Genomic DNA, 16,539 nt, shown 5'->3' on the forward strand with positions numbered 1-16,539 from the left:
AGCTTTTCAGAATCATTCGCCGGCCGTCGCTACAGTAGTCCCGATCCGCATGGAAAAATCGCACAGTTTCATAAAACGCCAACACCAAGACGGACCTCCTTGCAAATGTTAAATTTTCATTTCCTCCGCTAGCGTTACTGCTCTGAGTGGGATGGTGACAGTCGAAAAGCTCCTTCCGCTCGCCGATCCATTGCTCGAATCTTTCCTCCAACTCCGGACCTTGCCTTATGTCCGCGTATTATGTCACGGCGACTCCATTCCCATGTTCCTCGGCGTAACTGATAGCCTTCGGTTTAAACTGAGCTTCATATCCATATCTCTGTGCCATGTTCAGGGTTGTTAAAACAGCAATGTTCTGCATTAAGCACATACCTGTTCGTTTATACACAAACCACGCCCCCCCCCCCCCACACATGTTCTGTCCCACGTCCTTCTCATGGTGGTCTCTAATACGTCCGTACTACAGGGCGCACCGCACATTTTGAAAAAAAATCTGAGACGTTTATATGCGCCTTATGGTCGTGAAAATAAGGTAGTTGTCTGCGGTTTAGGGAATTTCTGCAACCACCATAATCCATATTTTTTAAAACTGTAATCACATTTAAAATTATTGAATTTGCCTGAATGTTCGTGAAATGAACCAAAAACGCCTCCTGTCCAGCAGATGACAGCACTACATTTAAAAATGTGCAAAAGCTGCTCTCAGTGAGTGTGATTACTTTTTTTTATAGTGATATAATTAATATATATTATCATGTTTTTGCAGCTGTGGTTTTTTTTATATGGTGGAGGCAGCGGGTGAACACCATTGCTCAACAAATAAAGTTCATATGAAGAACAAATGGTAAAGCGAAGCAATTTAAATTAAATTGTGTTCTTTTTGTACGCTAACCACTCCATGACAATACTGCTTCGCTTTCTCGTCCTCTTTCAAATTCCGTAGTTACCATGGCAACACACAACATATCAGAACTCAGCGTGAACTCCAAATTCATCCACTCGGTTGTTGATTTTTTTTCATTCTAAACGTTAAATACAAATAGAATAAGTTGTTGCTGTCGTAAAGTTTTCCAACTTGAAGCAGGTAAGCGTGTCATATACATATAAACACTAACTGTTACCCGAGCTTTGAACGTGTTGCTGTCAAAAATGTAAAATGGAAGGTTTTAATCACGTTATTGATATTTAATGTAAGACAACGCCTTCTATGTTAAGTCCAAATATGTACAATTCGTGCAATAATTAGCTGCTAAGCGATTACTTAGCGTGTACTTTAACTCGCTAGCCTTTAATGTGCAACTATTTTAAGTTAGCGCATGTATTATTTTTTTGTAGGTTTTTCGTAAACGTAAGCGAAGTTGGTGGGCCATTAACTGCCTTTCGTGTTCTTATAAGCTGGAGAGAAAATACATATTTGTGCTCCCCCGTTTCGTATAATGTCGAAGCAGTTACAGTATTCAAATAAATATGAAGCAAGGAAATACGCTCTTCACGTTTTCCTTGTTTGCAGTCATGTTAGCTGAGACTGATGTTCCAAAGCTAATTTTGCCAGAAGCACCGTGCAAGTCCTACATTTTTGTGAACAATACCAAAGTAAGTTATTTTTTTAGTTATTTGGCAGAATACAAAAGCACGGTGAGAACTTTTATTGCAGCTGTCTTTTAATTGTGTAGTTCTTCCATTATTGGGTCTACTGTCACTTTTTTTCCCTCTCTTTTTTTTTCCTCCCTGTAAGCATCCAGTAATTCAACACAAGCACCAGCGCCGTGCGCCCGTTCAAAAAAGTTGCTTTTTAGGCCTAGAAATCAAGCCTGAGCTTCTTTGGGAGGACTGGGATGAGGGAAGAGAATTCACCAAGTCGCTAACGTTAAAGAACATCGGCCTCAAGCTCCAGAAACTTCAGTTAAGGTCAGCAGTTGTTTTCTAAAGACAGCAGACAAGTGATAATCTGAGCTAGTTGCATGAGTATCTCATCTGGGCTCCTTCTCAGGACTCCGCTGACCAAATTCTTCAGCGTCTCCGGTTCCCGCCACGTCATTGTGAGTCCAGGGACGACTTTGTCCATACCGGTCACTTTTAAACCCGAAGAGAAGGTTATATTGCTCGTCATCAGTTGGTTTAAGGCTGTCCTGTACATACTGGTGTTTGACGTGCACGCTTTCTTATGTGTTGGACAGTGCAAGTATGAGGATAGCATTGAGTTCCAAGGCAAAGATGCCAGTTTCCAAATACCGCTTCGAGCCGTGATTCCCTATCCGGCTGTTGAAGTTCCAGACACAGTAATCCTTCCACTCTGCGCGGTTCATCAGACCGCTTCTGTTCCTTTCCTGCTGAAAAATCTCAGGTATCGCATAATCTCGACCTCGATCTAAAAAAAAACCCAAACATCCATGTTGGACTTCGTCAATCGTCTTGCCCGCGTGGTGCGTCCGTCACGCAGCAAACTCCACACGTACTTCCACTGGGAGTGTTTGGAACCTTTTCAAGTGAGTCCGGAGGAAGGCGTGCTGAAGCCCAACCAGGAGATTCAGCTCATGGTGGTGTTCCAACCACAGCAGGCGCTTTTGTACAACAAACAGGCCTCTTGCCATTTCGGGGAGGAGGGAGAGAAAGCCGAGTGCAGCGTCGCAGTGCGTCTTCGGGGAGTGGGTACTGTGATTATCAACCAGCGCACGTCAAGTGTGTGAAGGTTGCACGCGGAATCATTTACCCTTTTATCTTGTTTGCTCTCACGGTGAAAAGCCAAGTACCCATGTCTTCAGTTGAGAAGCCGGAGTTTGAAAGCTGAGCAACAATACGGCGACCCCGTGCTCAACTTTGGTTCGGTCGCAGTTGGACAAAGTTTGCAGAAATGTTTTGACATCTGTAATCCTTCGCATGTGAGTAAGGACATTTTATTTTTAAAATCTGACAAATTTGAATGGATGTTTTTATTTTATGTTTATGAATGATGTAAAAGGAAACATTGGTTTGTGAAAAAAAAACAGCAAATATTAACAGTTAGGTACAGTTTAGTTGTCCTTCATTTAAAGGACAACCAACACCTCCTGACAAGTTGCGTCCATAATTTGTAAATCGAGTTGCTTGTTCTGTAGCCATAAAGGGACATATGTCTTCTTGTGCTGGTCCCAAGCCCGGATAAATACAGAGGGTTGTGTCAGAAAGGGCATCCGACGTAAAAGCTTGGCCAAAACAAACATGCGGATCAAACCTCTCAAGATAGAGGACACTGATTTGCTGTGGCGACCCCTTGAAGGGAAAAGCCGAAAGGAAAAGAAGACTTCAAATGACTTCTACTGACCGCATTTTACAAAGATTCCCCCGCCTATCTGTCTGACCTACTTCAAATCTCCGTTCCCTCTTGGGCCCTCAGATCCTCTTCCTCCCTCCACCTCTGTATGCCCTCTGCCCATCTCACAACAATGGGGTGCAGAGCTCTAAGCCGCTCCGCTCCCAAACTCTGGAACTCACTAACATCCATAACATTGACTCCCTTCCGACTTTCAAAACTCACCTCAAAACCCACCCGTTTAAACTTGCTTTCATGGTCTAGTGATCTGCTGTTTTATTATTTATTGTTCTATTTATTATTTTATTGTTTTATGTATTGTAAAGTGTCCTTGGGTGTTCAGAAAGGCGCTTGTAAATTAAACGTATTATTATTATTATATAGCTGTATTTTACTTTTTAAAAGTCACGCTGAATATTCATGAAATCCTGTTTTCGAGTTGATGTTGATGCCAAAAGTGACATCACATTCTGTACGCCCCTGACCGAGAAAGCGACACACAATGCATTTTGGGTACTTTTTCATCTCAAAACACTGTGTTGTTCACGAAATTAGAAGGAAAACTACATAAATAACGTGAAGGTGAATCGTTGTGTGGCAGCCAATTGCGGTAACACGTATAAAGAAGGTGGAAGTTTACACAAATTCCCAGCAGACAAACCAACCATTTCCAAAGGAGCGGAGCAGTAGAGCACCAGCGGAGGCGAACGAAGAAGCTAACCAGAGTTAGCCATTCGGTGCTTGTATAGCGGAAGTTTGATGCATGTTTACTCATTTAACTGTGAGCTCACCTGGTGAAAGAGAGCAATCGCCGTATTAGTGGAGCAAACCGATCAGACAAACATCCACTTTCCACCGTGTCATTTGTTACTCTGTAGCGCTGTCGAGCTCTCTCTCATCTCAACATCTCTGATGTTCGTGTGCTGCTCAAATTGTGTTGCTGTCTCTTCTATGTGTGTGCGTAAAACCCACCTCTGTGTCTTCTACCACGGATTTTAACCAATCACGGGCGGCTTTACGGATCTTACAACCGGCTCCATATACAGTGGGACCTTGGCTTACCAACTTAATTGGTTCCCAGAGTGTGTAAGGCGAAAAGTGTGTATCCCAAAAATGAATTTCCCATAGGAAACCATTAAAATGAGAATAATTCGTTCCCAGGTCCCCATAAAACATAATTTTCTGCTTTCTAATTTTCTAAGCCTTAAAACGACATATAATATACCTTATTTTACGTATAATAAATGTGGTATAGTATTATGAATAAAGAAATAAACTACTGTACAATAAAGTAATTTTATTTACCTTTGTGATGATGACACTTAAAAGGAGTCCTGGCACGACCATCTGGTGTCGGTTCATTGTTTGTTGCATGCTTTGTCTGCAATCGCATGCATTGTATGCTGTGCATGTGTTTGTTTAACCTTGGCGGACTTTTACACTTGGTTTTCTTTTGATACTTTTTTCTGTTCAGATGATTTTGATGTTTTACATTTTGTTCCCGCTGACCTTTATTTTAATACAATTTGTCAAACAACCTCCTGCTCCCTCCTGCCTGCTTTTTGGGATCCGCACCCGCCATCACCACCTCGCAAAACGTGACAGATGGAATGGTGTGCCCGGTTTCCTCAGCATAAAACACTTGATGAAGAACATAGGCTTCTTTCACCATCTTGAGGAATGATCCCTTGTAGGTGCTTCCTCTGTGATAATTGGATCTAGTTCTTCATCAATTGTGATCTGTTTAGCTGGCTTGATAGCTTTTTGCATCAAGTGTACAGATGACTTGTGCGGGTTATTTGTGGAGCCGGATTGATGGGATATTTTACCCGTTTTCTATCCATTTTCTCACTATTCTCACGCTCTCACACTTTTGTTTTTTGTTTCAAGCTCGGGCAACTCGCTTTCGTGTGTGTGTTTTCTCACTCTCTCTCTGTCTGCCTGTCTCTTTAATGTTTAACCCCCCCCCCCCACACTGCTAGGTTCTTGACCAATCACGTGGCTTTAACCGAAGATGCCATTTTGTTTTTTGGAGAACGGCCTCACTCACTCTCTGTAACCCCATTCCCCACTGCTGCGTTCTTGACCAATCACGTGGCTTTAACCGATGACTGGGGGCGGGGAATAGAGAACAAAAACAGTGGCCAGCCACAATTTTCTTGTTAGGAGAACGGGCTCGTTCGCGAACGACAAATCACTCGTTGTGGCAGCTCTGTGTGTATCCTGCAAAATAGTTTGTATGCCAAGGTAAAATTTTCATAAATATAACGTTCGTAAACCGAAAAGTTCGTAAGTCAAGGCGTTCGTAAACCGACGTTTCACTGTACTGGACGAAACGCCGCTTGTGCACCATCTTGTGCATTTTCTAGGCTGCTACCTCGGAGTCCAGATCTCCACCGGTTTCATCGCTTGCAGACAGCTAGAATTGATACGAAGGTACTTCTTTAATCGATTGCAAACATTTATGCTTTCCTCTTCAGAGCTATTTGAATCATATTCATAACTGGATGAGTAACAAGAAAGCATCGTCTCCGAATCTGAACTCTCTGAACCTATTGTTTTGATACTGGCGCAAGTTTATGGGTGGGCCAAACCTAACGTGATGTCACGAATAAGGGGGCGGGACTTTCTGAATCTCCCCAGTTTTGAGCTCACTTGTGGCAGTTTTGGGACACTTTAAGTCATTTTTATTGGTGTTTTGTATTTGACGAAAATATCAGTCTGCGTGTTTTGGGTATTTTAGATGCTATAAAACGTTTTTCTGATGTCAGTTAGGAAACAAAAAATTGGTGACGGTTGTCCTTTAAATGAAATATACGTTGCCACTTGGAAATTAATTTCAATTATAATGTGCCTTTAATGAACATTTTACCTCACATTTCATTGTTTCTTTTTCTGATTTGCTGTTTTCGATTCAAATCCTGAACCTTGGAATCTGATTTGTATCCACTTTTGAAAAAAATGTGTTTAATATTTAACTATATCTTTATCCTTTTATTCCTATCTATCGATCTATCAATCTATCTACCGAACTACCGATCGATCTATCTACCGAACTACCGACCTATATATCTACCGAACTACCCAACTATCTACTGATCTATCTCATTTACCGAACTATCTACCGATCTCCTGATCTACCGATCTACTGATCGACCGAAAAACACATTTGAAAGCTCTCAAGGACACTTTACAGTCACAGACACGCATAGATACAAAAATAAATAAAATACAATTATAAATTATCTACTATCAATTATTATCCACCGATCTATTTACCGATCTAACTACCGATCTACTGATCTATCTCCCGATCTACCGATCTATCTACTGATCTACCGATCTAACGATCTACTAATCTATCTACCGATCTATCTATCGATCTACCGACCTATCTATCGATCTACCGACCTATCTGCCGACCTATCTACCGACCGATCTGCCGACCTATCTACCGATCGATCTACCGACCGATCTAGTTATCTATCTACCTATCTTTTGGTTTGTCTATTAATGTATTTATTTGTTTGTTTATTTGTTTGCGCATCGGCGCTGTCTTCCAGGTGACTGCGTTTTTTTCCCTGGCCCGGCTTTCTGGAGGGGTGCCCATGTTGGGGTCCCAATTTGTCTGCGAAGTCAGCAGCAATCGCGTTGCTCCGGGTGGAAGCTTGACGGCGAAGGTCACCTTTATGCCAACGGTTGCCGATTCGGTCTATGTGGAGTATTTGACTGTGGAATGCAAAGGGGCACTCAACAATACGGTGCTCAAGCTAATTGGGAATTCGACGGGTATGGCGCACGAATGCGACGGAAAGCTAGTTATGATCGTAGCATACCTCATTATTTTGTATAATTTATTTTATTGTTTCTAGGCCCCAAGCTGTGTTTTTCTTCTTCTGTGGTTGACTTTGGCTGCATTGAACTGGGAAATGCAGTGTCGCAGACCGTCGAGATGATTAATTCGTCGTGCGTTCAAGCGACCTACCAATGGGACCTTGACTGTGCCGGACACAGTGCCTTCAGCATTCAACCACAATTTGGCACCATAGCTGCCAAAAGCTCTTTGACACTGACTGTCTTGTACCTCCCCACAGTGCCTTTTGCGCATCACAGAAGCGTGCCGTGTTTGATACTGCACGGGGTAAGGAAGTAAGCGCTACGATTACCACGATTGCGATTACCGCGATTGCGATTACCGCGATTGCGATTACCACAAAGGTGACTCTGATACCACAAAAACCGATACTAAAAACGTTGTCATCGCCTGCGACATTTTGAAAAGCGTTGGAATCGAAGGCAAAATGTGGAGCTTTCTATTTTTTGCATTTTTGAGTCTGAAATATTTCGGAATGGAAGTTCATAGTCTTGCCATGCTCTCGCTAACTTTTAGCAACAAGGCGGCTATATTCGCTCACATGCTATATTGGCTAACAGGCTATATTTGCTTACAGGCTATATTTGCTAACTGGCTATATTTCCTAACAGGCTATATTCGCAAGCATGCTTTATTCGCTCACAGGCTATATTAGCTAACAGGCTATATTAGTTAGCAGGGTTTATTAGCTAACAGGTTGTATTTGCTAACAGGCTATATTGGCAAACAAGCTAAATTTTCTAACCAGGTATATTTGCTAACAGCCTATATTCACTAACAGGCTATATTCGCTAATAAACTACAGTATATTTGCTAATAGGATATATTCGCTAACAGGCTATATTTGTTACCAGGCTGTACAGTATTTGCTAACAGGATGTATTAACTAACAGGCTGTATTTGCTAACAGGCTATATTCGCTAACAGGCTATATTGGCTAACAGGCTATACTAGCTAACAGCCTATATTCGTTAACAGGCTATATGTGCTAATAGGCTACATTTGCTAGCAGCCTATATTCACTAATAGGCTATATTCGCTAACAGGCTATATTTGCTAATGGGCTATATTTTCAAACAAGTTATATTCTCTAACATGCTATATTAGCTAATAGGTTATATTCGTCAACAGGCTATATTCTCTAATCAGCTATATTTGCTAACAGGCTATATTCACTAGAAGGCTATATTCGCTAACAGGCTATATTCGCTAGCACCCTCTGACCTCAGGTACATCTTTTTTTTCAGAGGCTCTAATCTGCTATATTTGCAAACAGGCTAAATTTGCTAAAAGGCTATATTCGCTAACAGGCTATATTTGCCAGCATCCTCTGACCTCAGGTACATCTTTTTTTTCATAGGAGCCGTTGTTCCTTGACCTGATTGGTACGTGTCACTCTGATCTGGAGAATCCAGCGGTACTAACACCACAACATTTAGCCGACAGTCAAGAGGATCACTCTGACGTCATTAGCACCCTGCTACCAAGTAATAGCACGCAGTTGGATCCGCAAGCATTCTCCCTATCTGGGAATGAGGTGAGTAGCCGTCCCGTCCGTTTCCCAAAATAGCGTTTCGGTCGTGTTTGGATGTCGTTTTTCACTGCCAGCCATTTTTGTCCTTTTCCAGAAAACAAGCCGATTATCCGACATCTCTGTCATGCGGACGATGACTCCCAAGGAAGACCCCGACCGGCCCGGCTCGACGGATGCGGATTTGACCGCTGCCTCCTCACTGTCCACCCGCGTATCGGTGGTCCCCAGCGAGCTAGTGTTCAATCACGCCCCATCCTCCTGGCCCGTGACAACTTCCTCTCAGGGGGTGGCCATCACCAACAACTCAGCTGTGAAAGTCACGTAAAGTTTTTCGCCAGAGACTCCAACTAGATTTTCCAAAACATGGATTTGACACCACATTTTTTTTCTCTTGCAGCCTGATGTGGACCAACACCCCAGAATCTTCTTTTTCCGTGTCTCCCGTCACACGTGAGCTGTCGCCACTGAAGTCCACCTCATTTCGTGTGATTTACAATCCAAAGGAAGTCAACACGTTGCACGCAGCTCAACTGGAATGCCTCGCTTTGCAAGTAGGGTATCTTGAAACCTTCCCAATCACTTTCTTTTACAGTTATACCTCAGCTTACGAACGCTTTAGCTAACTAACTTTTCGCCTTACGAACGTTAAATTAGCGAAAATATAATCTCGGCATACAAACTATTTTTTGGGAAACACACGGAGCGCCACAATGAGTGATGTGTCGTTCACGAACGATTCGGTTCTTGGAGCTCCGAAGAAGGAGCTGAAAATGGCAGCAGACTTTTTTTCCTCTATTCCCTGCCCCCAGTCTTCGGTTAAAGCCACACGTGATTGGTCAAGGTCCGTGTTAGAGGAGGGAGGGGACACATGCAGTAGAATACACGCAGGAGTGAGCGGGGGGAGGGGTCAGAGTGCTCCCAGCGTGCTGTTGCACACTGTGAGCAGCACGCTGTGAGCACACGACACAGGAAAGGCAGACGACAGAGGTTGAAACAAAAAAATGAAAAACGAACGTTGAGAAAATGAATAGAAAACACAATGAAATTTGGATTTGTTTCAACTTTATTGATAGTTCAAAGGCAGAGTGTAGGTGTAGACTGCAACGTTAAAATATCCCATCAATCAGGGTCCACAAATAACCCGCAAAACCCATCTGTACAATTTGAAAAGAAAAGACAACCAAGGGAACCAGCTATCAATGACGTTTCTGGTGTGTCTGCCTGCATCTGTTGCTGTTGCAATATCACAACTTCCAAGATGTACAACCCAGAGCTCCTTGAGACACAAAAAGCTATCCATTCCGTCAAGCCATCAACAACCATCACACAGGTAAATAAAACAACTTTATTATACAGTACAGTTTATTTCTTTAATTTCAATACCATTGCATATTATTCTACATAAAATAAGGTATGAGTGTAGTTTTATGGCTTATTTAGTTGAAAATTATGTTTTATGGGGACCTGGGAATGGATTATTCTAATTCTAATGGTGTCCTGTCCGAAATTAATGAGAACCAATTAAGTTCGTAAGCCAACGTATCACTATCTGAAATTTATCTCCCCTTGTTCTGCCGGGGTGCAGCAAAATCCGCCTCTGGAGAATGAGGAACGGGTATGCCCCCCCTGGTGCGTTATCGTCCGAGTCATTGGACACTCCTTTGAGCGTGGCAAAAAGCACTTTTACCCACACTTCTCTCTCGAGCCAACCAAAGTGGTAAGCGCAACACCCGACAGCTACGGAAAAAAATGTTACAATTTTATCAATGATATATTTTTACCACAATGTGTGGATGTGACCTATGACCTGTTCGCCTCAAATGATTTTTTTAAGTGAAAAAAAATGGGGAGAGGCGAATTAAAAATGGAGAATTACAGTAATATTTTTGCATAAGTCTACACAGACGCATCTGACACAGATGCGTCTGTGTCAGATGCGGAATCATACAATCATATTCAAACTTTTTGGGTCTAATGAGATTCACACACCCTTGAAAAAACTTCTCATTAACCCCAAAATACATTTCAGCTGTTCTAGTAGGCTTTCACAGACATTTTGCATTATGCCAACACTTTTCCACATGTGTTGGGGAGATTTCGGTTCAAGTCCAGTATGTGTTTGATGGCGTACGGATTATGCATCACATGAATGCTTGAATTTTTTTTGAAAAGATTCATCAGGTTTATTTTTATGAGGGTGTGTTGACTTTTTATATCGACTGTATCTGCTGCCGTTGTTTTCCAACGATTTTCGCGCTCCACTCGTAGGTATTCACGGGCCTCGACGTTCGATCCTATCAGACCTTGCTCCTCCGCAACAATTGCGAGCAGCCCCTCACCTTCTGTCGCAACCTCAACGAGAGTTTCGACCCCTCTTTGGAAGCATCGGTGTCAGTGGTGCCGAGGTGCGGCTTGATCCCGCCCGGGGCCTACCAAATCCTCACCGTCATAACGACTCCCAAAGAAGACTCCCCCATCCAGGGAATTGACCTGCGGCTTCAGTTCAATTGCAGCAAATACACAAAGGTACAACACTGATTATGACACCCCCCAAAGATCCTATTTATTTATTTTTGTATCTCTTTATTTATCCATTTATTTATTTATGTATTTATTTATTTGTTTTGTTTATTTAATTATGTATATTGGTTGTCATATTTATTTACTTGTTTATTAATTCATGAGTGTATTTATTAATTACATTTTTTAATTTGTTTATGTACTTGTCAATTTCTTTATTTGTTCATTTCAGTGTGTATTTATTTATTGACTTGTTTATTAATTAACTAATTCATTTGTTGGATGTTTTTTATTGTTTATTTGTCTATTTGTTTATGTTTTTATGTACTTTTTATTAATTGATTAATTTTATTTGTTTATTCATTTGTCAATTCTTTATTTGTTTATGTATTTATTTATTGACTTGTTTATTAATTAATTTGTTTTAAGTTTTGTTATTGTTTATTTATTTGTCTCTTCGTTTATTTATATATGTATTTATTTATGTATGTTTTTATGTACTTGTTTATTAAATAATCTTATTGTTTTTTTGTAAATTCGTTTATTTATTAGTTTACTAAGTAATGTATTTATTTGTTTTATGGTTTTTATTGTTTGTTTTTATTGTTTGTTTATTCATTTGTCATTATTAATTAATTTATTTGTGTATTTATGTGTTTTTATTTAGTTGTTTATTAATTAATTACATTTAGTTTTTATATCGTTATTTATTTGGCAAATTGTTTATTTGTTTATGTTCTCATTTATTTATTGACTTGTTAATTATTTATTTGTTTGTTTTAAGTTTTTATTGTTTGTTAATTTGTGTGTATATTTATTTATGTATTTATTTGTGTATTTATGTGCTTATTCATTTATTTGTTTGTTTGTTTCTTTAAGATGCACCCGTTTTTGATTTACTTGACTTTAGGAAATTACAGTTTTCAACACACTGGAAAAGATGAACATGTCACTGAGCGGAAATGGCACTTTATATTTCCAAGATACGTCCGTAGGCTCCCAGACCCACCAGACTCACGTCATCCGAAACATCTGCCACATTCCTCTGGGGTGAGTTTCTTTTTCGTCATGTGGGGTAACGAACTGCGCCTCTTTTTCTTTCGTAACCGCCATGTCCAAAAAATTTTCTTCTCTGACGATGTCGTCATCGTAGCTTCCAATGGAACATCAGTTCCTCAGACCAACACCTCATCTCTGTTCAACCGGAAGCCGGTGAACTGCAAGCCAACGAGTTTGCGGTAAGAGTCGCGCTCTATTCGTCTCGCCTAAAATGATCCAAATGATTTTTTTTAAATGTCTTTTCGGTGACTGTTTTGATATCGCAGCAGCAGAAGTGGTCCTTTAATCCAAAGGAAGAGAGAACATACATCCTGGAACCTGCTCTCGTTATCTGGCCGATTCAAAACCCCAATTATAATCAGTCCACCCTTACCCTCAAAATTGTGGGAAAAGGCGCTAAAGGCTTCATTCAGGTATGGCTTATTTTTTTGCAAGCTGTTCTGAAAAAAAGTGGCACAAATATGGATTTGCGTTACCATCCTCAGGCGGTTAAGGAAGTCTTGGATATGGGAGATACAATGGTTGGGCGTGCTCAGGCAATTGATGTTCCCCTGGTCAACAACAGTACCTGCTCAATCACCTTCGGTGTTTCCATTGAGCAGACGCTACAAGATGAACAACTTCATCCAGACCTTCGTCCTGCGACAATTGGTATACCGTACAACAGACCTTTAGTGAGCCTATCGCCATTTTAAATTGGAAAAAACTTTGATGGATCAATATTGACATTGTGTGCGTGTGTGACCACTCCCACTACGGCACAGCAACTTGCCGCTGAATGTAATTATGCCAAATGATGTGCCGGATTTACGCCCATCAGAAAAATGGAGCCCAGAGTCTTCTTCAAAAATGATTAGAAGATAAGTGGATGGAGGTTTTATTTAAAAAAAATAAAAATAATACAGTTATCGCTTGTTACTTCGCGGTTATATTATAGCGGCCCTTGATGCGAAAGAACCTTAAAAATGGCTGCAAATGACAGTGAAAGTCACTACAGTACAGTACTTGTAAAACAACAGCGCGTCATAGTGAGCAGCGTACAGCATTCTTTAGATTGACTATTGTTATTTTTTAATTTGTTCATCCATTTTGACCATCACTGTGCTGTAAATGCACAAAACCGAACATGAGTTCAGCCACCAAAAATATCGGTTTCATTTGGCCTCACCTGACAATTGTCACGTCTGCACGAGTAGTGGCAACAGATCTTGTAGGACGAAGAAAAAGGGGAGCTGTATCCGAAATACTCGATGAAGACAGTATAGTTCAAAAAGGGTTTTACTGAGACACGCAGGGAATAAACAAAAAAAAAACAAAACAGAACGGTGAGGTAGGACTGCCGAGCGGGACCAACCTGCGTACTTTGGTTTGGTTGGCAGGGAGGGGAGGGGCGCGCACCTGACGGCAATCAGGATGTGACAGTGCCCCCCCCCCCCCCCAACAGACGCCCCCTGGCAGTCCACCCGGTTTGGAGGGATGAGCCGAGTGGAACGCTCGGGTGAGTGACGAGTCGAGGATCCAGGAGTGTTCTTCCGGCCCGTAGCCCTCCCAGTCGACCAGATATTGCGAGCCCCTGCCCATGCGGCGAGAGTCCAATATCTCCCGCACCGGCGTCCACCTTCCGGGGAGGAGGGGGGGGGCGCGTGCTGGAGCTAGGGTGCTGGTTTCCACCAGCTTGAGGAGGGACGCGTGGAAGACCGGGTGGACCTTCATAGTGGGCGGCAGCCCGAGCCTGACCGAGACCGGGCTGAGGACGGCCTCGATGAGGAAGGGGCCCGCGAACCGCGGCCCCAATTTGGGCGACGTCCCGGCCAACCGGAGATACCTCGTGGACAGGCACACCTCCTGCCCGACCTGGTAGTCCGGTGCCTGGCGGCGACGACGATCCGCGACGTGCTGGTTCCGGGACGCCGTGCGCGACAGGGCGGCTCTGGTCTCCTTCCACACCCGAAGGTCCCGTCTGAGGTCGTGTTGAATGGACGGGACCTCCACCTGGCCCTCCTGGGTGGGGAACAACGGTGGCTGATAACCACAGGCAGACATGAAAGGAGACTGACCTGTGGCTGAGGAGACCAGTGTGTTGTGTGTGTACTCCACCCACGGCAAGTGGAGAGCCCACGACGCTGGACGGTAGAGGCACACGCACCGTAGAGCCGCTTCCAGATCCTGGTTCTTGCGCTCCGTCTGGCCGTTGGACTGAGGGTGGTAGCCAGACGACAAGGTCACCGACGCCCCTATGGACCGACAGAAACGTTTCCATACCTTGGACACGAACGGCGGTCCCCGTTCCGACACGATGTCCGCCGGAATCCCGTGGAGACGAACGACGTGGTTAACCAGGAGCTGGGCCGTCTCGATGGCGGACGGCAACCTGGTTAACGTGATGAAATGGGCCGACTTCGAGAAGTGGTCCACCACCGTGAGGACGACCGTCTTGCCACGGGAAGGGGCAAGGCCCGTGACGAAGTCCAGGGAGATATGGGACCAGGGTCGGGAGGGGACTGTTAGTGGCTGGAGAAGTCCCGCCTGGGCTTGATGGGAGACCTTCCCACAGGCGCAGGCTGGGCATGCCTTCACGTAGTCTGCGACGTCCTTCCTGTAGTCCGGCCACCAGAATCGCTGGGCTATAAGGTGGGTCGTCCTGTTGACTCCAGGGTGACAGGCGACCCTGGAGGCGTGTCCCCAGTGCAGCACCTCAGCGTGCAGTGCGGGGGGGACGATTTAGGCGTTCCCCCGGGCAACCCTTGGGAACCAGGTTACCACCTTGCGCCTCCTGCACCTTCTTCTCCACCTCCCACCTAAGCGCGCACAGGATGTGTTGCGCTGGCAGGATGTTGGTGATGACCTCCTCCTTCTCTGCCGGCTCGTGAATGTGTGACAGGGCGGCCGGTTTGGTGTTCTGCGAACTGAAGCAGTCGGTGAGGGTGAAATTGAAGCGTGTCAGGAACAGTGCCCACTGTCTCTTGGTGGACCGAATGGCGTCCAGGTTCTTGTGATCGGTGAACACTGTGAAGGGATGTTTAGCCCCTTCGAGCCAGTGTCTCCACTGCTGCAGAGCCAAGATGACCACCAGCAGTTTCCGGTTTTCCACGTCGTAGTTGGCCTCCGCAGGGCTGAGTGGTGGAGCTTCTGGTCAACCGGGGAGCCCCCACCCCGGACTCAGATGCGTCCACCTGTACCACGAACGCGTGGTTCGGGTCGCGGTTGCGTAATACAGGAGGGTTAGTGAAGGCGCATCGGAGGAGGTTAAACGCCCCGTCCGCGTCGGGTGTCCACCTAAAGGGAACCTTGGTGGAAGTGAGACTTGTTAGGGAAATTGCCTTCTGACTTTTATCGCGGATGAAGCGGCGGTAGAAGTTGGCAAACCCCAAAAATCGCTAGAGTTGTTTGCACGTCTTGAGTGTTGGCCATTCTACCACCGCTTTGGTCTTGGCGGGATCGGCCCGAAGTTGCCCCTGCTCCACGATGAACCCTAGCAAAGACAGAGAAAGGACGTGGAACTCACACTTCTCTGCCTTCACGTAGAGCCGGTTTTGCAGGAGCCGCGCCAGGACACATCAGACTTGCTGCCGCCGTGCCGGGGCGATCGGATGAGTCTCTACGCGAGGGAAGTGTCAATGTATGTGCGCAGGGCTTCTTGTTCCGGGTGAGAAATGCGGTCTAATCGGGAGTCCGGTAGTGGAGCCCCGGGCTGTAGTTCTATGGCGCAGTCATACGGTCGATGGGGTGGCAGGGATTGAGTGCGCTCTTTGCTGAATGCCGCCCGCAGATTGTGGTAACATCGCGGCTCGCCCTCGAGGCAAATCTCCTCGGGCGAGCAAAAGGTCATGAGCAAAAAGCGCCGATGCTCGACGTGGTTGCCCGACAGCCGGAGTTTGAGAGGTGCGGTGACTCTCGTAACCTGGGCTAATAATCGGCCGTCCAGGTCGAGAATCTCTTTGGGGACCGCAAGTTTCTCGATGCCGCATCCCAACGACGATGCCAGTTGAGATTCGATAAAGCACCCGCCCGCCCCCGAATCCACTAACGCCCGTATCGCCTGGGAATTGGACGGGCCAATTAATTCGGCGTCCAACTCCAACCGCGTGACGGCCGCCGTCCTCGACGATTGCGACAGGTACCGCGGTCACCAATCAGACAGGGACTTACAGGTGCTGGGGGTCTTCAGCGGGTGGCCTTGGGTGCGACGTCCTCCGGGGTTGGGGCGATCGCTCCCGCTTCCCATTTGCATCGGCTCAGGGCCCCCCTCCGGACGCCGGGCCT

At 44.7% G+C, this 16,539-nt stretch overlaps 1 protein-coding gene across 1 annotated transcript in view; it reads left to right on the forward strand.

Moving 5' to 3' along the window:
* The first annotated feature begins 1,512 nt into the window (after positions 1-1,512).
* cfap65 (cilia and flagella associated protein 65) overlaps positions 1,513-16,539 on the forward strand; it is a 41,450-nt gene continuing 26,423 nt past the window's right edge. Inside the window, exons 1-17 of the mRNA XM_089002180.1 lie at positions 1,513-1,593; positions 1,736-1,908; positions 1,991-2,093; positions 2,178-2,344; positions 2,441-2,649; positions 2,743-2,879; positions 6,853-7,078; positions 7,162-7,430; positions 8,524-8,700; positions 8,792-9,018; positions 9,095-9,248; positions 10,283-10,414; positions 10,966-11,223; positions 12,128-12,267; positions 12,371-12,455; positions 12,543-12,689; positions 12,762-12,927. Coding sequence (XP_088858306.1) covers positions 1,513-1,593; positions 1,736-1,908; positions 1,991-2,093; positions 2,178-2,344; positions 2,441-2,649; positions 2,743-2,879; positions 6,853-7,078; positions 7,162-7,430; positions 8,524-8,700; positions 8,792-9,018; positions 9,095-9,248; positions 10,283-10,414; positions 10,966-11,223; positions 12,128-12,267; positions 12,371-12,455; positions 12,543-12,689; positions 12,762-12,927 — 2,851 coding nt within the window. The remainder of the gene's footprint in view (positions 1,594-1,735; positions 1,909-1,990; positions 2,094-2,177; positions 2,345-2,440; positions 2,650-2,742; positions 2,880-6,852; positions 7,079-7,161; positions 7,431-8,523; positions 8,701-8,791; positions 9,019-9,094; positions 9,249-10,282; positions 10,415-10,965; positions 11,224-12,127; positions 12,268-12,370; positions 12,456-12,542; positions 12,690-12,761; positions 12,928-16,539) is intronic.

Source organism: Hippocampus bargibanti, linkage group LG08, assembly GCF_051943395.1.
Source record: "Hippocampus bargibanti isolate YZ-2025 linkage group LG08, ASM5194339v1, whole genome shotgun sequence".
Classification (NCBI taxonomy): Eukaryota; Metazoa; Chordata; class Actinopteri; order Syngnathiformes; family Syngnathidae; genus Hippocampus; species Hippocampus bargibanti.